This window comes from Neolamprologus brichardi, chromosome 11 (genome assembly GCF_056152115.1).
Source record: "Neolamprologus brichardi isolate AB-2024 chromosome 11, ASM5615211v1, whole genome shotgun sequence".
Classification (NCBI taxonomy): domain Eukaryota; kingdom Metazoa; phylum Chordata; class Actinopteri; order Cichliformes; family Cichlidae; genus Neolamprologus; species Neolamprologus brichardi.
Genome location: NC_142114.1, coordinates 4,865,786 through 4,888,851, shown reverse-complemented (window position 1 = coordinate 4,888,851; position 23,066 = coordinate 4,865,786). Strand labels below are relative to the sequence as shown.

Below are 23,066 nucleotides of genomic sequence, written 5' to 3'. Positions count from 1 at the left end.
ACATAAGGCGCACTGTCGAATTTGGAGAAAATTAAAGGATTTTAAGTGCACCTTTAGTACGGACAACACGGTAAGTGCAATGAGGAGGGAAAGAAGCCATTTATGTCCACTGTGAGCGACCATCTTTAAACAGAGGCGGTGGTTTACGACACCAACTGTCTGCCATCTATAATCCAGTTTTGAGATCCCTTCCCAGACGCTTTAACGCCCACTCACATCCTGGGCCATCTGACCTCAGGAAATCACATGATAGGGTGGGGCCAGGTTTCACAATGAGCTCACCCGAAACCCTGGCTGATTGTGACCCACACCCGTTTTCACACCTCGGCTCATGTGATTAGGTAGAGGATCATCAGGGGGTCCTTTGTCCCTCTTTGGGGGGAAACTCCCACTGGGTTTAAATCTGGGACTCCCCACCATTTGACCTTAGAACTGAAGAAGCTTCTCGGATGAGAGGTGAAACGTCTTCAAGACACTTAAACAAGTCCAGACGCTTTTCTTTCCAAGCTCCTTAGACTACAATGACCTGGATGACTGAGAACCTTCACAGACATGGTAAGTGCAACGTGACACAGCATAAGAAAACCACACAAAAGTTCAAAATTTTTGTTTTTACTTTGTGTTTCCTTAAACTTTCAAAAGTTCGAGATGAACATATAAACACACGTGCAATCAATCTGTAGTTTGATTGTTTTTTTCAACTTGATGTCAGACTGTCCTCTCTTTGAATTACTGTTGTTAGTAACAATGTATATAGATAAACAGAGACTTGTAGCATGCATGTGAATAACATCTCATGTGAAAAAACTCCACTGGGTTATCAAGAAACTGTTGATCGATCACAATCCACACGGCATTATCACCAAAGGCCAAAGATGGAAAATTCACTGGCATCACTAAGGGAGCAAATTTCACTGGTTGACTACCTACACGGAGACTATTTTCACACCTCATTTGCCATTTCTAGTATAGATTATTATAAATCGCCCACACATAAAGGCTCACAGAAACACATCCATACTTATCTGCACACACACACACACACACACACAGACAGAGTGGTCAGATGTGGCTGTACTGTGGACAGACGGACAGATTCAGAGATGGGTAGATGGGGAAAAAGATGCTACACTCCAAAATATAAAAACTGAAGAGGGGGGGAAATGAGGAGAGAGAAAAACAAAAAGTGGCACTGTAGAGATATTTTTACGTGAAGCTACTCAAAAACGAAGCACTGATAGCACAATGCAATCAACTAAAATGTCAGGGAGAAGTGGCCCGTGAGAGCAGATTGGGCCTTTAACTGCTCCAATCAGCAAATGGTTCTACGGGGCTGTCTACATCTGTCAAGAAAAACAGGCTGCACATAGGAAGAAATTGTGTGCTCTTGTGTGACAGAAGGAGACAGTGCAGACGCGTTGATCTGTGAGTATTTGTGAGAGAGGGTGATCTTTAAAGGGGTAGTGGAGAAGTTACTTGGCCTTTTCAGCTTCAATCACATCCATTCGGTATGATGCCATTATATAAGTGCTAGCGTTCTTCAAAAGAAGAGACAGCAGGACATCATTCAGCCTTTAAGATGAACGATAAAAATACTCTGGAGACTTGGCCTTCTTCATCGCCATGCCACTGACGTGATTACCATCATCACGACTTCAATTGGAGAAAATAGACAAAAGAGGTTATGGACGAGTAATTAGGAGAAGAAAAAACTAAAAGCAAAGGGTGAAGGGAAAAAGATTAAAAGCGTCAAAAGGAGAAAATGAAGAGCTATACTGAAAAAGAAGGAGCCGCAAGAGGAAGCAAAGAAAGAAGGAAAAACTTTGAGGAAGGAAGCTCGCAGACTTTCAAAAGACTTTTTTTTCTTAATGACTGTCAGTACGCCCGTATTTATGAGTAGGGCTGCAAAAAAGAGGGAAAAAAGGACAGTGTGGAAAGGGTAGCAGACAAGAGGGGGGGGGAAAGGATGGATACGAAAGGGTACATAGGGAACAAGAGCAACACAAGACAATGATAAGTTAAAGAAGACCATCTTTCCTTAAGTAGGTTAATTGGGTGAGGAATTAAAGCAAAAAATATATAATTCAATCCAACACATGGACATTAACAATAAAAAGGGCTGCTAGCATATGAAATTATTCTTAATACACACACACACACACACACACACACCAAGCGACTGTGTCTTCCAAGTGTGTTTCTAATTATCAGTTAATTGTTATTCTCTATCATTAGGAGGGTGGGTTTTTAATTGTAATGTAGCCAAGCAGAAAGCCTACCTATACATGTGGGGGACAATTAGCCACCTCCATTAACCCCTGGTTAATTACAACCTCTATAGCTGCTTCCCACAGCACTTTTCCCACTGCTTTTTACCCCTCGTCTCTATCCCCAGGCCTTCATCCCCTTACTTTTTTACATTTCTGCCCTCATTTCATTAATCAGTGATCCCAATCATCTTTGATTGTTTGATTCAAAGTATCTGTTATGAATTTATTTTTTAAAGAAAAAAAGAAAGAAAAAAAAAGTTCTGCCATTTGCTTTTTCAAGGTTACCATTACCCAGTTCATCCTCTATTACTTCCACTGACATGTTTCTCCTCTCCTTTTTCCAACCAACTGTTTTTAATCAGGGCTGAAATTATGAATGCAAACAGGCAACCAGAGCAAGAATAATAGGACTGAAAAATAAGCCAGAAATCAAATCTATCAAGGTCAGCAATCACGTTTAATATAACATTAAAATATTAACTAGAATTTGTGCAAAAGGTCCCACTTCCTTGAGTTTTATCCCTGTCATTGAAGCAAAAGTTCACATGTGATTTTATTCCCAGCAGAACATTGCTTAATAAGAATTGTGACATTGGGAAAACCTGGCATGAGAACGAGTAGGAAGTGTTCAAACACCTCAGTTTTAAGGAAAGAGGTTTTATCATTAACTCACTGTCCCAGTAAAGGGTTTTAAGAGTGCAGTGCATTACCTTCTATCATGTTTTGCAGATAATTTGCACAAAAATCACAATCAGACCAAAACAGAACAAACCAAGAAAAACAAGGAAGTTGCTTTTCAATCTAAGTGGCTGAAAAGTAACTTCCTTTGAGATAAAGTAATCAATAAATAAAGATTAAAAGACTCAAGTCGCAAAAGAGCCGTCAAAAGCAGGCCACAGAGGATGAGCGGTGTATCTATAGCACTTCTCAGGAGCCTTAACACGGGCAAACAAGATAGACCTGCAATGTACAGTAGATGAGCAGATGAACAGGAAGGAAGATGCAATTTATCAAATTTATCAATTTATCAAACACATACTGACAATGATGTCTCAAGTCACACCTACTATGCTGGATCAACACCATGGTAGGCGATGAAGTGAACTAGCACAGCACAAGCATGACACACTGGCTCTCATCATCGCAACACGATGCTCTCCATTATGCTAGCTGCTTATTATATCAATATTTTGATGGCTGTAAGGTAGGTTTAGATGTTTCAAAAGAATGAAACATCCATGCATGTTTAGATCATGTGACTACAAGCAAATGATGTCACACCCTTTCTTGCACTACTTTATAGCAGGTTTGCACAGACCATCAGTTTTCTTGGTGTTTTATCACATACTCAGTCCAAATGTATCCAGTTTTTATATTCTTCTCATTACCAACAATGCAAGATTTAGGTTTAACAAAATATTCTATTCCCAGAAAATCTGGACACCACCAGCTGCCATATAGCAGTGAAAAAGTCAGACTGAATAACAGCTCGCTCCCCTAGCTCAGACTTTCTTAATGACCTGAATGCAGGACCTCGGGGTAAAAATGCACCACGCTTTACTTTCTCTCACAAAATTGAAACAGGGAGCTGATAACGGTTGTTAAACGCACTCATCTGGCAAATTATAACTTCAACCCTTTTCCATTATTGGTTTATTTTCAGAGTGATGGCACAGTGATGATCTGTCAGTGATGATCTGTCAATGTCAAAAGGCAACTTGCTTGCTCTTTCTCACATTTCTCTGGCAATGACTGCTAAAAAAGAGCAGACTACAAATCCCCACGGCAGAAAATTTTACAGGAGTACCACATAAAGTAGAGAAAGTCTTAATTGATGGCAAAACCCTGATGTAAATTTACAAGTCTAACTTTAATTAACCAATTAATAATCTAATTAACTATTTCACAGACTCCTGAAGTTTGCTAGAAAGTGAATAATAATGAAATAATTGAAAAGAAAATGAACTGATTGCAACAAACAATGGACCAGGAAACAACATGTTGGCATGTGTCATCTATCCAGATAATCTGGACAATGGAAGGACTTTTTTTTTTATTTTTTTTTTTAAACACACATTGCAATCCTTTGCACTCAATACATGAATATGTTATTTAAAAAGAGGCACAACTGTCAGTTCATGAAAAGCGATAGAATAAAATAATGCGTTGTGTCTCCAACACAAGTTAATTTTTTTTTTTTTTTAAAAAAGGGGGTAAGGCAGAAAAAGATTTAAATGGCAGAAAATTCATGTCTCACAGACATGCAAATGCACAAAGAAGTCAGGGCTAGAGATCGAGAGAGAAAATAGAGAGGGGTAACAATGCCCATTGTTCCATTAGAAAAGACAATAATGATTGATAAAATGAGGTTACTAAAGAGGACACAATGGTCCTTAATTGACTCATTAGGGAAAGAAGAGAATGAACTAATCAGCAGAGAATGAGTGCTGCAGCTAAACTGCTTGGTAAGCAAAACAGAAAGGCTTTTAGTTTATTAAATCTAGCCAAAGCAATATTGTTTGTTCACAGAAAGAGCCCGTCAGGAGAAAAACAAAGCAGGTAAAAAGGAAGTGTGTGGAGTGTCTCAGTCTTTTACTTTTATTAATACCGATGCATTATTATATTTGATAGGACTCGTGGGTGAAATTGGGGAGGTGCTTGTGTGCACAGCGCATACCTCTAGGTGTTCCAGGATATATGGTGGATTCGTCATCCCCAGCCTTAGCATGGCACCTTCGGGAATCTCCTCCACCAGTCTCCACAGCAGCGTGGGCAGGTCTGTCCCTATGTCTCTACCGTAAGCACCGGTGTCCTCACTGGTCAACCAGATCTCGCACACTCCCTCTACAAAGGCACGCACATATAAACATGCTCATTAACCATAGTAAATTCATTAATTCACATGACATAACAGCCACCAATAACCACCATCAATAATCAAAGCAGGCTGCGTATTAGTTCCCAAGTGGGAACAGTTTACAGTGACTGTGGGTACTGTTGTACTTAAGGGAATCTCATGTTAACATTTCACTAATTTGATTAAAAATAACCTTACCTACTGAAGGTAATGAATGAAAAACATGTAGGCTGAAACCTGAGGGAGATATTTGACTGTTAAATTAACTGAATCAAGCATTCCACTTTAGAGTTAATGTTTAGCTTGTGTGTTAAAATACCTTTTTCACGTTTAACGACTTAGTTAAAATTATCCATGCTGCTTGTGCTATGAAGACATCGCTCTCCTCCACCATGTATTATTCAAAGTTGATTTTAGCGCTGCATATTTGAAACTTTCAAAACTTTGACTAATTTGAGGTCAGAAGTTCGCTGATAGCATTCTGCAAACTGCTTCACAGTCCTATTTTTGACATCCATACAGCCCGTTATGGCTGTCTGCTTAAAATAAGTCCAATTAACAATTACCGTCTGTGCTCCTGACTAATGAGCAACACCTGAAAAAGCTTTAAAATGCCCTTCGTAAAACACTCTCCTGCTCTCGTAGCTATAATTCTCTGCGGGAGTCTCCTCACATCACATTATTTTCTTCTTCTTTAAGCAACTGTCAGAATAAACGTAAAAGTTGGTTTTTACTCTGTTTTACTTCCTCCTTCATCTGTTATTAGAAATACTAATGTAAATAGTTATGACAGCCAAGCTCAAGCTCCAAAGGTTCCATGTCATTATCTCACCTTCTCTCAGGTATCATTATTTCACTGCCACTCTGAAGCTTTTGATGTCATTGCTTATATATGCCAGGTCTTTGATAGAAACCCCATTTATGACAGTCACTGACGAGTATTAAAAATACCAGAGTTGTAAACATGGATTGCAGGAATGTGAAGGTCAAATGCAGCAAGAGAGGGTGATCAACTGGCTTCATGCTAAATTAGAGCAACGCTCAGTGCTAGAGCTTAATGAGCTAAGTGTCATTTGACTGCAGGTCCGGAAATGGCTGAGTGTCTGTTTAAGCTATGTGTTAAGACATATTATATCACACAGGCACACATAAACACATTTGCACTTGCAGGGGGACAAGTATTAGGCACACACACGCAAATGCACACAACCATCATTATCATTAGCTGTGCAGAGACAGACAGAAAGATGCATGTGGTCATACCGTTTGGCTAATTGGACAGTGTGTGTATGTGTGTGTGTGTGTAGAGGTGAGCATGGGCCAGATAGATTAAAAATGATGACGGTGTAATTGTCTGGAGTCGAATTAAAGTGTTTCCAGAGCTCATCGTCGACATTAAGAAGCACTAATGATTTCTGTCGCCAGCCGCGTCTAAAATCGCAATCAAATGCATCCATCAATCACACATGCTTAAATCGTATCAGGCCAGCATGCACACTATATAAGAATATATCAAGATAGCTTCAGTGTGCAATTAATCCGATGCATATTTCACCTTCGGACAATATTTAATAATAACCTAGTTCATTAAACTCCCTATCATTATTTAATTCATTCAATTTATTATGCTTAGAAAGTATGCGCTGTTTTTAAGCAACGTGTCTCCTCACAGGCATAAGAACTTCCCGTCTGCTGCTGGCCACCAGACATCTTCAAACCCCCCCAGAGGTTGAGCATATCTCATATAGACGTGTTATCTTCTAATATGAATTTGTAATGGTGTTTATTTACTGCAGTATTTACTGTATTTATGTAATTTGTCACATTCCCATCTTTTAAAGGTAAAGAAAAGCATTGATAGCAATTCCATGGACAGCTCAAATCAGCTTGTTTGGGCTCAGTAATACCAATGTCACTACCAAGTCAGGGACCTTGACTGCATCATCTACATACCAGTAATAACCAAAACCAGCACAATAACAGTGTCCTTTTCAGCTTAACTGTTGCAGAAAGACACTGGCCAAATGATGGCCTCATTCACAGCCAAACGTACTTTGAAATGACCTCTGAGCTAAATTGCTTCCTTCCAAAACAACATTCTTGTGATTCCAGTCCAACAATGCTGTACAAATAGTAAGCATATATATTGTTTGCTGTGAAATATTTCTGAATCCCCTGTTAATTATGTTTTGAGCAGGGTGATGCTTTGCAAAAGTCTCTTATGTTTACTCAAGGCCACAGCCGTGCACAGATCTCCAGCTCAACTCAATAACCTACCCAGTAATTTGCCCTTTTGGCTTGCTTCTCGGTCCTTTTGTGTCAGGTGTGCCAACGGTGTTATTGTTGGCCAAATACAGAGAGGAGGCAGCTATTAGGAAATGCCTGCCCTTCTGTATCTGGTCTTATACAAGCTGCACATCTGCTTCCTCTGCTTTTGTTTATGTGTAGTGACGAGAGGTCACAGTGGTGAAGTGCTGACAACTGTCTCCTGTCAAGATGGTGCAACAAAGTCACGATCTCTGTCAGGAGGAATTTGTGAACCTAATAGCGCATTAGCCATTGCTTTTCATAATGTACTCGAAAATAATTTATATACAGTACGCCTAATTGCCATCATATTATCATCATCATATTATCTGGCTGCGAGTGGTTTTACTTCAATAGATACTTTCTGGTGAGTAGAAAGTATGTACACTGCTGAATGGTTTAGGGAATACTGTTCTGAGCACATTTTGGCCTCTGATACCATTGAGAAATATGAATATTGATCATGTACTATCATTGTTTTATTATTATTTTTTAATATGGGAAGATGAATCCCATGCAACAAAGTCAGGAGGGACACATTTCCATTGTGCTTTGGCCTGTGCGTGTTGACATTACACATCAACATTTGACCCAAGTCCTTTTTCCAACCACTTTATGATGTCGTTTGATGTCAGAGCAGTTCCAAACACGGGTGGGTAGCACACCCGTTTTCCTAAACGCTATTAACATTCACTTCATCCTGACAAAGCATAGCACAGACAGTGGAGTGAAAAAGCATGTCAGGGTTTTAAAAAGTCCTGATATGCAAAACAAATTCAAACAAAGGTAAAACCAAAACAAAACACTCAGTGAGATAGATCTGCACTTATGACCACATTCCCAAACCTACAAGCTGAGAGAGAAAGCATGACCACAGAGGAAACAGTTGCACGCTTGTCCAAGTTCCATTCGTCTTTGTCCAAGAACAACACCATCAGTGCGCCTGAATAAACCATACAAAACCATCATCACACCCGGTCTCGGTCAAATACTTGTTTGCTGTGTCTGGGTTTGCTTTTATGGACACGTTTTCATTTTAGACTAAATGCAATTACATTTCTGTAACTTGCAATTATATTTTGCCTCTTATCCTCACAATATGAAAGGTGCTTTCTAGACACAGATTCTTCCCCATTAATCTGACAGCACCTCATAGTGTCAGCTGTATGCCTGAATGCAGCAATTGTTCAACTTTTTCATTAAAGTCAAAATGGACATCTTGCAATGGTACGGTCTAGGAATGTACCATGTTGCATCTTTCAACATGGTACAGCCTGCAGGCACTCTGTAACAAGTATTTGCCCCCTTCCTAATTTCCTAGTGTTTTGCATATTTCTCACATTTACGTGTTTCAGATCGTCAAAAAATGTTAATATCAGACAGACAAAAATAGCCAAAGTAAACAGAAAACGCAGTTTTTAAATGATGATTTCATTGATTAAGGGGGAACAGTAATCCAAACCGCACTGGTCCTGTGTGAAAAAGTAATTGCCCTTCTTGTTAAATCATCAATTAACTATGATTAACTAATTCTTTGGGAAAGTTGAGCTCAGTTTCACTAAACACACTCAGGCCTAATTACTGGCAGACCTGCTGAATCAAGAAATCACTTAAATAGAACCTGTCTGACAAAGTGAAGCAGGCTAAATGATCCCAAAAAGTAACAAATTCACTGAAATATCAGTCTGGAAAGGTTAACAAAGCGATTTCTATTTATTTTCTTTGGGACTCCAGTGAACCACAGTGAGATTCATTGTACACAAATGGAGAAAACTTGGAAAAGTAGTGAAGATTCCCACGAGTGACTGGCTGACAAAAATTACTCAAAGAGCATATTGATGAGTCGTCCAGGAGGTCAAAAAAGAACCAAGAACAACTTTAAAGAACCACAGGCTTCACATGTCTCAGTTAAGGTCAGAGTTCATGATTCAACAATGAGAAAGAGACTGGGCAAAAATGGCATCCATGTTTCAAGGAGAAAACCACTGCTGTCCAAAAGGAACACAAAGGCTTGTCTCATATTTGCCAGAAAAACATCTTGATGATCCCCCTAAGATATCTGGAAATATATTCTGTGGACTGACGAGACAAAACTTTTTGGTTTGAGTGGCGTTACATTTGGCATTAAAGTAACACAGAAATGGAACATCATACCAACAGTAAAATGGTGGTGGTAGTGTGGTGGGCTAGGGCTGTTTTGCTATCTCGGGACCTGGAAGACTTGCTGTGGTAAACAGAACAATGAATTCTGTTCTCTACCAAAACATCCTGAAGGAGAATATCTGGCCATCTGTTCGTGATCTCAAGTTAACATGCACTCTGGTTCTGCAGCAGCACAATGATCCAAAACACACCAGAAACTCCACCCCTGAATGGTTTAAGAAAAACGAATGAAGACTTTGGAGTGGCCTAGTCAAAGCCCTTAAACAAGCTGGAGGGTTTCACAGGATTAACAATGTGGCTAAATTACAAAAATTCTTCAAAGATGAGTGGGCCAAAAATCCTCCACAGGGCTGTAAAAGACTCATGGCCAGTTATCACAGTTGTTGCTACTAAGGGTGGCCCAACCAGTTATTAGGATTAGGGAGCAATCACTTTTTCACACAGGGTCATGTAGGTTTGGATTTCTTTCCACTTAATCATAAACACCTTCATTTAAAAACTGCATTTTATGTTTATTTGTGTTATCTTTGTCTACTATTTGAATTTCTTTGATGATCTGAAACATTTAAGTGTGACAACCAAACACAAAAAAGGAAATCAGGAAGAAGGAAAATGCTTTTTTCACTCCACTCTACAATTCACAAAATTAGGACTAAGCATGTGTCTCACCAGCATCTCGAGTCACCGATCTTACAAAAAAGGGGTTGTTTTTTTAAAATACCCAAAAGAGCAATAACTTAAGAGTGAGAACAACTCACGTCTAAGATATACATCGTATTCAGCAGATGAAAGAAAACTGTTGATGCTCACTGTTTAGATCAGTCCATTTTAGACAGCGACTGAGGGACTAAAAAGAATTGCCTAAATAAGGACTAAAAAGCTTAAAACCCTTACTTTATATTACAGAATTCATGTACAGAAACCTGTATTCAGTCATACAAGAATATAATTGTGATTCGCAGATTTGGCACTGGAAATTAGAAACTACAAATTAGACAACATGATCACGTATTTCCATGACAGGCCTGTTTCTGTTCAGCTTCCATACTTTTTAGAAGTACATGTAATAGTCATGTTGTCATGTAAGACGTATATGTAATAATCAAAGAGGCTGGATCAATGTTCCCTCTAATTTTTCATGTGTCTGAGCGAACGCACAAACTCGCTGAGCGATCCCTTGGCCCACTGTGAGCAACAGCAGACGTGTGCACTGTGGTCACGCCAGCATCGAATCCATCCAAGTTACAGCATTTACATTTATGTTAGACTACTTTTAATTAACTGCTTTAGCCCACTTACAATGAAAATTAAAAAAAAAAAATCTTGTTCATGACCTGTGTAGTATGTTAACATTATTGGAAGGAAAAATAACTTTAACTCCAACTTTTTTTTTTTTTTTTTTTAAATATAAAGCAGTGACTTGTATTATGAGTCTGTGGTCTGGGAGAGAGTCCTGTAACTCTCTGTTACTTTTTTGAAAAGGTAACTATATAATTAATTGCCCAACATTGGTCATTATATACTGTATTTTGCAGACAGAGTTATGCAAACAACAAAGTTTTTTGTAGCTGTTTACCTAAAAATGCAGCCAAGGGTTTTTTTTAAATAAACATTTCAAACTATTTACAGAACAATCAGCTGTTCTGCATCAAATTTGATGCCACACAAATTATTTGTGCCACTCCAAAAAATAATTTCTGTACACTATGAGATAAAGGAGAATAACAGCCTGATACCTGCAGGCCTGACAACAGGAGATGTGTGACTCCTGTAACACCTGTAACATTCAGCAGTGGCCTCATTGTTCTGACACACACAACAAAACTAGTGACTACACTACACACTAACTACACAAGATTTGCGCTAAACGTCGCAAATCTCTCACATCTCAAAACATTCCCAAAACTTTTCCCCTTCCTAAACAACTGTTGTCATATCATTTTTTTTGATTGGTCGACATGGTAAATGTTTCGACCAATAGGAAAGGGTGTTTCTCTTTTGGTTTTTGCTTTTCTCACAGGGAGAGCGCTTTCCTTATAAAACGCCGTTTTTACCGTTTCTTCCCGCAGTAAATATAAACAACGATAGTATTCAGGAAGAAAACCAAACATTGCATATATTTTTATCATAACTCTGGTTTTACGTGGCCTATCAACACAATTTAAAAACTGGTATAAAGTCCACACTTTTCCGTCAATTGTTCCGTCTGTCCTGCTCACATCTCCAATGGTTTACACGTTGTCATTAACGTGGCTTCACTCCACATCAGCCGCTTTGCTAGCTAAAACACCGGTGTCGGCACATAAGGACGCTGTCATAGCCTGTCAACGACGTTGATATACGAATGTGAATCGCATCATTGGCTGGACTATGTGATAAGGTGGCATCGTTCTAATCCCATACGGGAGCAGCCAGTCACTTACTGACTAACACTGCAAAACAGAATTGTTAAAGTTTTAATTTTAATTTCAATTCAGGTTAGATTTTTTTTTGTGCGCAACGCAGATTTTCTGTGCGCAGAGACCGTGCCAGCAGTGCGCAATTGCGCACGTGCAGCTTAGAGGGAACATTGGGCTGGATGCTTTCCAGTGTGTCCACACTGTAATGTAAAATTACTAGTATTTCCAAACAGAATAAACTATAAAATAATTACATATCTCCGATATTAAGAATCAAAATAACACAGAAATGATACAACTGATGAAGAAATTTCATTTATTCCTATTGTAAGGTTAAAACTGTTGTATTTTTGCAAAAATATGTTATATTTAATATGTATTATCTGAATATTAATTTTGAAAATATGTACGTAAGCACACTTCCTTTCCAAAATAAAAACATAATGATACAAACAATGATGCAAATCTGAACATGTTTAGATTTCTTGCATTGTTACGGTTGAAGCAGTGGTCAAATGACACTGATTAAACACTTCTGACTAATTAACACTGTGAAAACTGGAAAATGGCATCAAACTATCCAAGTGTAAAAAATGTGTTATTCTAAGCAAAAAGGAGTTTTCTATCCCTTAAGCTATTTCTAGGACATAGCTGATTAACTGAAGGTTATTAAATTGGCAATCCAAAGCCCTCTAAAGCAATCTACAGGAACTCTCCCCTGTTTCCAAAGCACTTTAATGAAGATGAAAAGTGACCAACAAATTAAAAAGAAAGAAAAAGCTGTTCAGGCATGATTCATTCAAGATAGTCTGACTAAAATTAGCAAAAGTATTGTTGAGGAAAAGATATCAAGTGGTGGCCTCAGAAACACAAGATTTTATCAGTGAGAGCCTGTTTGACCAACTACACCCTGGGATACTTACACTGACCCAACTACACAGTCACCATAGGGAAGAGTTGCCCAAGAGCATAATGAACTCAAACCTTACAAGAACTTGAAAACCGAACCACAGGCATGTCACCTCAACCCACTTGAGGGGAGGTCTTTTTTGTTGTGGAAAATTTCAACTTTAATGATACATTTAAACACTGAAATATGTAAGTACTCCTAAAATCAAGAGAACCTCTGCAGGACTTTGTAACATCATGCTGGAATATTGCATAGTGGTTATAGGTCCAGTTTGCCAGTTTGACTGATATCAAGGTACTCCAATAAACTGAGATATATATGAATGATCATCCACCAGTCAATTGTATGATTCTACAGAAAATCAATTTTTAGAATTTTTTTTCCTATCCAATCGTTGACTCAAATATATTTCTCCACCACTGAACTACCAGCAACTATGGCCTGGGTATATTTGATTATATGATACAAGGCCTTATATCACATATGGTCGTGTGATCACTTGGTGATTGGTGGATAGGTAAACTGGACACACAGGAATGGTGATTTTAAATATTTCCTACTATATTTCTTTTTCTCTATATACATTATTTAAATTGCTGTAAACATGTTACAGTATACACATGGTAGAAAAGCATGTGAAACAGAGGGTGACCCCGTTTGGTTGCTTTAAACAAAACATTCTGCTAGTTGAATATTTGGTTGATAATTTATTCAAAATGTAAGACAAATAATGTGACAACCTAAAGCATAAGCATGTGCACACCCTTGTTTTCATCATGGTAGCTCAATGTTCACACCATGTTTAGCTATGTGTTGCTTTGAGTCACGGAAAATGTGCTTAATGTAGTGTCTGCAATCTAATAAATATTAGCACTGAGGGGGTTTCTATGACCCTGCACATTTGCAAACAAAAAATAATATATAACAAATGTCTACAAAGAGGAAAACACCACAAATCAGGCCTGGTCTACGACTGAGCTATAAGTTTGTGAACTTGGTACCTTTGGTCAAACCGATCACAATTCCCATCTCTTCTTGTTTCTCATGGACACCAATAAAAAAAACTGATTATAAATATGCACAAACACACTTCGGGTCCCTCCAAAGAGAGATGAGTGTCAACACAGACCCAACGTGGATCGATAGATTTCCTCTTAAGTACATTCAATCTGTGCGTGCCCAGAAATTCATATGCAGGGCAGCGAAAAGAGTCAAGAGAGGCTACATATAAATGATGTGTAATCAATATTATTACAACATAACTGTAAATTGAGTGATTTCTAAATTAGATTCATACGAGCAAACTAGATTTATGTAATGAATATAATGCCAAACAAAAATTTTTATTATTATTATTATTATTATTTTTAAAATAGCAATTTGTATTTATTTCAATAAAACACTTTAAAATGACTCAGTATATAAAATCCTCACACGTGGAATAACACATTTAAAAGGTCCATGAGGAATCCGGGCTTGTAAACACAAAACATGTCTTTTCCAATAAATCATTAAGTTCTTCATCATATGAAAATATACACACACGAAAAACACACAACCATGCAACACTTCTGTACTGTGGGTCTGACTGGAAGGCCCGTCTGACCTTCAGTCACATCACTCCCTCCCCTATCCTACTCCATCATCCACTCCCCCCTGGCTGTCTGCCTCCACAGTAAACCTCCCCACCCACCACCACACAGTAAAAGATTCTGGGGCACATGTCAGGAAAAGCAACTTGAGAAATTAAATGATGAATGTGGAAGGAGAGGGAGAAAAGCGAAAGCTCGTGTGGTGAGACTGAATTAAGGAGAGAAAAAATTTGCTGGAAAAAGAAGGGGGGAAACATTTTAGTTAATCTAACAGATAGATTTGTTGATAGAAATCCATTTACTCCATAAAAAATTCAGTTCTTCTTAATTTTCATATGAAAGACATTTAAGGATTCAAACGGTACACAGAGTACGTAATTATTAGTTTAATCGGCTAACAAGTAAATATGTGTGATGCCACTTCACAATTTCATTTAATTCCTCTGATATTTACATAAATTTATGTATTCAGCAGCTTTCGCAAAAATTTCTAAACTTTACTAACAAACATTTTTATACATCAAGAAGCTTCACACACGTATTCAGTCTCCACCGCACACATTATCACACTGCAGCCTATGCACAAACACCACACACAGAGTTTAATTGCAGTAATTAAGCAGCTTAGTTTAGAGCAACAACTGTTGATGTGATGCGTGGGTGTCTTGGCAGGTAGCATCATCATCACGGATTAACCCAACACACACACACACGCGGGTATATGCAAATATCTCTCAAGCATGTTTACACCAATTACATGTATGTGTGCATGCTGCACATGCATGTTTGGTGTACGTGTGTGTGTGTCGCGTGCATAAGTGAATATACATGCATAGCTTTAATTAATAGCCTACACAATCCTTTAAAAAACAACAACACATCAGCTTTAACCTACTTTTGAATAGTTTCCGAACTGCAGGCATGACCTTCTGTGCACGTCGATGCATAACGCAGAGCGTCTCAATACATCAAAGCTTGTTTGTATGTGCACACGTGATGTCACGGAAGATATGGGTCAGACACACTATGGATATATCAAAAGTAATTGGCAAGGGAGCTCCAAGTATAATGTTTATGTGCCTATTGTGTCTATGTGTGTGACTGTAACAGTGTGTGTATATGAATACAAACAGAGTAATGGGGGAAAGATAACACATATGCACACTTGTCTTTTCTGTGTGTGTCTGTGTGTACTTGTAGAAGCTGCCTGTTTTCCAAGATGATGAATGACTACACATGAGAGGATTGGGACCAAAAGCAGCCCTTTAACTGCCTTAAGTGCTTCACGACAGTGTTGCTTCCACTAAAATACGAGGAGTTCAGTGAATTAATGGGCAGAGAAAGATGGAAGTGGGAACTATCTGAGGATTTTTTTTTTTGCTGAAGTTTCATAATCATGTAGCATTAGAACATAAATGTACCAAGGGGACAAGATTTAAAGACCACAAAAAAGAAATATGTTAATGAGTTAGCAATCAATCACAAGTAACTCGTAAAAGTTTCATGCAGCCTGACAGCCAGTACGAATGTTTAAGTGTTCAAAAAGTAATGACACAAAAATAATTCAAACGTTTGATGTTTGAATGAATGGAAAAATATCCTGACACTGTGCAATTTACATATTCTTTAGCATTGTTCTCCTATTTTCCTGTTATTGACACCCAATTACAATTTGGCAAAAGGAAAAATGTGTAAAGGGCATCTGTGAGCAAGGCATAATATGAGAAATTACATCTAATACCAAAATAACAAACATGTACAATGAGTGTCTTATATTTCGTTTTCATATGGTTGCAATGGAGTGCATGAGCCTTAACAAGACAGTGATGCAAGAAGCCCAACAACTGATATACTTTAGGTAAGACTCAAAACGTCTGTTTGCATGATTGTGACAAACTATAATGCCATTCCTTCAACAGTGAACTCTACACACACAGTTTGTGAGAGTCAGGAAGCAATTTTCTCGGTATGTTCTCGAGGCAGGGTTATACGTTCAATTAAGTCATTGTCAGCCCTCTTATAATACCAAAATATATATTTAAGCATGTTACTACTAACTATGTCATTGTATAAAACCCCAGGTGCTGCAGGGGTAGATGTAATTTCTGTCAGAGACTCCAAGAACTGCAAAACAATAAGACCATTAGACACACACACACACACACGTTTTACCCATGAGAATAACATATGGAAATTTGTCCTTATTAAAAAGTCATTGAGGTTTGTACTGGTTAATATCAGCTGTCAAGAAGTTAGCATAATGGACAAACATACACACGCATAAATATGTACAATCACATATACTGTATATACATACGGTCATACAGGACCGAGTGACATACAAACACACCAGACTTTTTACAGCTGTGTTATTAATCAGACATAATAAGCCTTAATTCCATTCATTTCAACGGTGCTGACCTAATTTCTTGGTTTGTGTGTGTGCGTGTGTGCATGTGCGGGCATTAATGTGATAAATAATTATAGGTCCGGTCAGTATTTATGCTAATATATTCATGACACCTGCAGGCATGATGTTTGTGTTTGTTAATGCATTTAGCCAGTTTATGCGGTGTGTGTGTGTGTGTGTGTGTGTGTGTGCGTGCACGCGTGTGCCTTTGGAATTAGTTACTGTAGCAAGCCCAAAAGAACTTTGCACTCTGTGTGACCCTGTGTGAGTGTTAATTAATAAAGCAACTCTATTAAGTATTCAGTGCATTTGCAGCTGTGTTTTAAATATTTGCAAATGTATTACTGCGTTATTCTGTGTCATGTGTGTTAACTGAGCGCTACATTACACAATATTATGTTATATAAATACTTCATGAGGCACCGGTTCTGTATTAAAGCCGTTAGAAGCTGAGGTCCATACAACAGAAAGAAATGTATAGTTCAGTAACTCTATTCTCAAAGAACCTGTCATGGGCTGGGTCTGTGATGCAGTGTTTGAGTTTTTATATATTTTGTTATTCATTTGTGCCCTAGTTTAGTTCATCTAGTTAATTTCGAGGTTGCTGTTTAGTCCTTTGTTTCTTAGTTGTTTATGTCATCTCCTCCTGTATTCAGTCTTCCTGGTCCGTGCGTCTACCTGTCATGCGTCATGTCTGTGTGGTTATGTTCAGTTCAGGTCACGTCTAATCCCCATGTTTCCCGTTTTACTTTGAAAGTCTGTGTCTAATGTCAATGTATGTAGTTTCACTTTCCCTGTCCTGTCATTAGGTTCATGTGTATCAGCTGTTCCCCCTCATGTGTTTCCACTTCCCTTGATCATCCCTTATGTGTATTTAGTCTCTGTGTCGCGTCGTCTGTGTTCCCACCCTCCATGTTTTCATGGCCAGTCTTTGCAGTCATCGTCATAGTTCTCTGAGTCTCCATAATTTATCACAGTATTAGTTTCCCAGTTTAGTTATAGTTTAGTTTAGTCACTGTATTTCTGCTTTGTTTGAACTCTATGTCATCAGCTATAATAAAGCCTCGCTTTTAGTTTAAGTTCACTCCCGTCTACTCACTTGTGTTCGCACCTGAGTCCACCACACACACCACCGCACGGCCTGTCTCCACAGACCGTGACAGTACCAAGGCCATAATGTGCTTTTTGGGCAGAGTAGTCAAAGGCAGGAACTGACTGGTCCCAGTAAGAATAGACAGTGAAAACCAAAGGCCAAAGCTTTTCAGGGAACAAACTTCAATCACAACCACATGTTTGAACATGCATAGACATTATTGTTTGCATCTTTTTTTGTCCACAACTTATGCTGCATAAGTATAGCCATAGTTTGCAGAGAGATTACATTGGCAGACAAGGATATACATAAAAAGTAAAGTGCAAGTCCACAAGAAGGGGTCTGATTTACAGTTCTTAGAAACCTGCAACCCAACTGAAAAAATAGAAAATGTAAAAAATAAAATAAAACATTTGAAAGTTTTGTTTTTTGTTCACCTGTTAACCCTGAGGGGTGTTTCTGAGGTCCCTGCTTGGAAATGAAATTCCCAGACAAACTATCTCAGTATCAAAATACAGCTGCAACTTCATCAGTTTATCAGAGTTGTAAGCATAACAGCAGATGCCTTTGTGTCAAAGTAACTGAGGATAAAACACAGAAAAATATAAAGGAGCTTTTCCTTATATATCTGTGAAGGTTCTCAGTCATCCAGGTCATTGTAGTCTAAGGAGCTTGGAAAGAAAAGCGTCTGGACTTGTTTAAGTTGCTTGAAGACGTTTCACCTCTCATCCGAGAAGCTTCTTCAGTTCTAAGGGTCAATGGTGTAGAGTCCCAGATTTAAACCCAGTGGAAGTTTCCCCCCAAAGAGGGACAAAGGACCCCCTGATGATCCTCTACCTAATCACATGAGCCGAGGTGTGAAAACGGGTGTGGGTCACAATCAGCCAAGGTTTCGGGTGAGCTCATTGGGAAACCTGGCCCCACCCTATCATGTGATTTCCTGAGGTCAGATGGCCCAGGATGTGAGTAGGTGTTAAGGCGTCTGGGAAGGGATCTCAAAACTGGATTATAGATGGCAGAGAGTTGGTGTCATAAACCACCGCCTCTGTTCAAAGATGGTCGCTCACAGTGGACATAGATGGCTTCTTTCACTCCTCTTTCAAACCATCTGTCCTCTCTGTCCAAAATGTGAACGTTGGCATCATCGAAAGAGTGACCTTTGACCTTTAGATGCAGATGAACTGCTGAGTCTTGTCCTGTGGAGGTGGCTCTTCTGTGTTGTGCCATGCGCTTGTGAAGTGGCTGTTTGGTCTCTCCAATGTAGAGGTCTGGGCATTCCTCGCTGCACTGTACAGCATACACCACATTGTTAAGTCTGTGTTTTGGAGTTTTGTGTTTGGGATGAACCAGTTTCTGTCTGAGTGTGTTGCTGGGTCTGAAGTACACTGGGATGTCGTGCTTGGAGAAAACTCTCCCGAGTTTCTCTGATACACCGGCTACATAGGGGATGACAATGTTGTTTCATCTGTCTTTCTTTTCCTCCCTCGCTGGTGTCTTTTTTTTAAGCACTTTGTAATTTTTTTGGTATTGATTGGCAGAAATGAGGTTTTCTTGTCTGAGGTCATTTTGGTGGGGAAAAAAAGACAACATTCGGCCAACAACATTAATTGGTGCATAATTAATTGTTGGATCCAGAAATTGTTTGCTGTGAGTTGCATCTCAGATAGAGTTCATTGCAACATAGGCTACTACTGCAGAAAACTAAACGTCTAGAAGCAAACTAAAACAAACATCTTGCTACATACAGTTTTAGCTACTAGGCAAGTAGCTTTACAGTTAAATTGACCCCCCCCCCCCCCCCAATACACACAGACACAAAAACATGCAACGGGGGGTCGAAGGGAATCAGGCACAGGGTTTTCTGCAAAGTGACAGATGTGGCGACAGGCTGTCCAGTCAAGCAGAAACGCTCAACAACTTGTTTAGCCGAAGACCTGGAGTGACAGTGACTGTGGCTAGAGAGAGAAATGTGTCAGGACAGACAGAAACACACACAGGAGAGGAAAGCATACAAAATACCGTTACTCCACTATCGGAGTCAAGAAACACAAACTTAGTCTTAAACATACTTTTTGCTATTAGCAAAAAGTGATCCAGTCTCTCTTTGGGGTTCAAACCAAAGAGGAAGAATCAGGAATACCACTTCCCTACATTGAATATACACTCCTCTTCATGCACACAGTTCCCAGTCTCTACTCACTGCACACCTGTTCAAGTCCATCTTAACCTCTTCTAATCATCTAGCCCACTAGTTCCCAAATTTGGTGCAAAGACAAGTGGGGGTAAATCCAGATGTGCATTGGGAATTTGCATCATCCAGGCATTTTCATTTAAATGCACAAAAAATTTAAGAATGAAATTTCCAGTTTACTGTGTTAGTACAAATCAGATAGTCTGGATCAAAGCCCCGATCAAGAGGAACTACTACCAGTCCAATGACTTCTGCTGTAGCCAGTATTTCAGCACTTTTTAGTAGAAGCGCATAATTTTTCTGAGATGTTAACTAATTCAAAAACAATGCATCAAACAAGCTTGGGCACCAAATCTCTCTTCTGAGGGAAACTTTGTCTACTATAAAATAGCCTGGGACCCAGGGTCTACTGGATTGGGCAAAAGCAATAAGGCGATGAATGCAAGTTGTATTCTACTGAAGCTTAATGCACAGGGAAAAAAGTTAAGGTGACCTGCTCAAAAGTGTCTTTATGTGTAATATAATCCATAGATAAAATAATGACATTCAAGATGACATAACACCAGTTATATGTAGATACACATGTAGGTTTGCCTTGAAATTATGGCGTGCTCCTGGATAAAAATTTAAAAACCACTGCCGTAGCACCACCACTAGATAGCCAGCTAAGGCGAAAGGTTGCTTTTTGCTACCAAAATTCCTTAAATGGTTAAGGTCTCAGGATCTGTCTCAGAGCGAAGCCAATTATATTGACTACATTTTGGGGCCCTCTTTCCAAACTCAAAAGATTTATTTATGCTTTATCTGATTTAGGCCTCACATCAAATAAAGTGACAGCATTCAGAGAAGACAAAGTACTATCCTGTGGACAGGTTGTTACACTACGGAGAATTAGAAAGTCTCATATGTGCCTTATTTTTGCGAGGCTAGCAGTTGGTTTCTATCTGTTTACAGCAGGTCTAATCAGCACTAAAAGGGTATGAGCCGCCTTGTGAAGGCTTCGATAATGTCTTTTATACTCAGAGAGGGAAAAAAATTATGATAAGGAGAAAATCAGCTGTCACTGATGATTAGCATTTTTCACCATTTTTAGCAAAAAGACAAAACTTTACAGCTTTTTTTCCCCAAAATGACACTGGTTTGCTGACTGCTTTTAATTATCCTACTGGATATTTTAATCGATTAATTTTATATGTAAATAAAACCTCTGTTTTTCTTGTTACTATGCAACATTTGATCGTTTTAAACTATTGGGGCTTCTTCTGAACTTTTTTTTTTTTTTTACCTGAAATGCTTTGGAGTCATGCATTTGAGTCTGAGTCATGAAAGCCCAATAGCAATAACTCCATATAAAACAATATCCCCTAAGTGAAGCAATGTTCTCCTGATTAACACAAAGTTATGTGCTAAAATGTGCTTCTGTTTGGCAAGAGTAATGAGATCACAAGAACTACTGAGGCTAAATACTGCACTGCCACCAGAGGCAGGCAAAAATAAACACACAGATGCATGCTGAAGACATGTCCTGACATGTACAGAGCTTGTGTTTGTGTGTTTGCAACCCATGCAATTCAAAAGGATTCTCTTTTCTTCCTTGCCAATGGAAACTGCTCTCACTGGCTAAGCTGCAGGAAGTGATAGTGTATTCCATAAGATCAAACAATTTTAAGCGCTTCTGTCTTATATTCCATCGTCTCCCCTTATCATTTTTCTTTTTAATGATTCATATCTCTTCTTGCCGTTATACATCGCTGAAAGCTCTTCTCTTCTTTTCACTTTTATCTTTCTATCACTTTCTCCAGCAATTTGCTTACTCTTACAGCCACTTTAAGTATTCAATAGCATCGCCTAATGTGCAGTCATTCCTGCCCACCCTGTTAAAATAGAGTCCCACACAAAAATCCTCTTAATATTATAATGCTCTAAAACGTTCAAATCCATATCATATACCACAGTACTCATTCAGTATACCTATACTGAATATATTATACCTTTACCTCACCAATCAAAAACTGGCATTAACTGGAATAAAACAAGCATCAAGAAAGCTAATGTATAGTTAGTGCCCTGAGTCAAAGATCTTAGTAAATATCCAAATAAGTATGTTTTGTAAAATGGAACTTCTTATCACTCAAAGAAATAATACAGTTTAACTAAAAGATGACTTTCAAAATGCCCTTTTTGTCTGTACTAACTGACATCACATGGTTTATGTTTGTTTGGCGGTGAACTACTCAAGTTCCATCATATTAAAGTCGAAAAATTATTTTTTTAAACTCCCAGTGTCAGAAAGATAAATTATCACTGCTATTCTGTGCATCACCAAACAGAAAAAAATGTTTTCACTACAACTGCTGTGGTTTAATGTTCAGGTTAAAGTAAATTATTGGTAATAGATAGTCATCAAATCCATGATTTTATTAAAAAAAACAAAAAAAACCAACATTTTTTATAACGAATAGTGCAGAAGAATTCTTCAACCTTAGTCTCAAAAAATAAGTCTGTTTTGCATCAAAAGAAAGCCTGCTTGGTTTAGTCATCAATGACACCTCCCCACCCACTTCTATGATTTGCATACTGTGCACGAACATGCCATCTGATAACACCAAACATTAAATATTCACAACGAGCAGGCAAGAGCTCATTATTTGAGCAGCATATTGGTTGCAGGTTGGGTTGCCTTGAACCATCACAGGATTTAAAATAACCTAAAAAATCTAACTAGAATACACTTTTTTAACTGTTTACAATTTAAAGCTCTTTAATGACTTTGTGTTACCTTTCATTTTCGAACCTTAGTACAATAAGTGTGGTGAACAGACCTGTGCTTTTTGCCCAGTGTCAAATCTTACTGGTTCAACTGGCGTCTTGTTG

General features: G+C 38.5%; 1 protein-coding gene across 1 annotated transcript in view; it reads right to left on the bottom strand.

Annotated features, from left to right (window-relative positions):
* cdkal1 (CDK5 regulatory subunit associated protein 1-like 1) overlaps window positions 1-23,066 on the bottom strand; it is a 257,115-nt gene that overhangs the window by 109,112 nt on the left and 124,937 nt on the right. Inside the window, exon 9 of the mRNA XM_006795862.3 lies at window positions 4,948-5,114. Coding sequence (XP_006795925.1) covers window positions 4,948-5,114 — 167 coding nt within the window. The remainder of the gene's footprint in view (window positions 1-4,947; window positions 5,115-23,066) is intronic.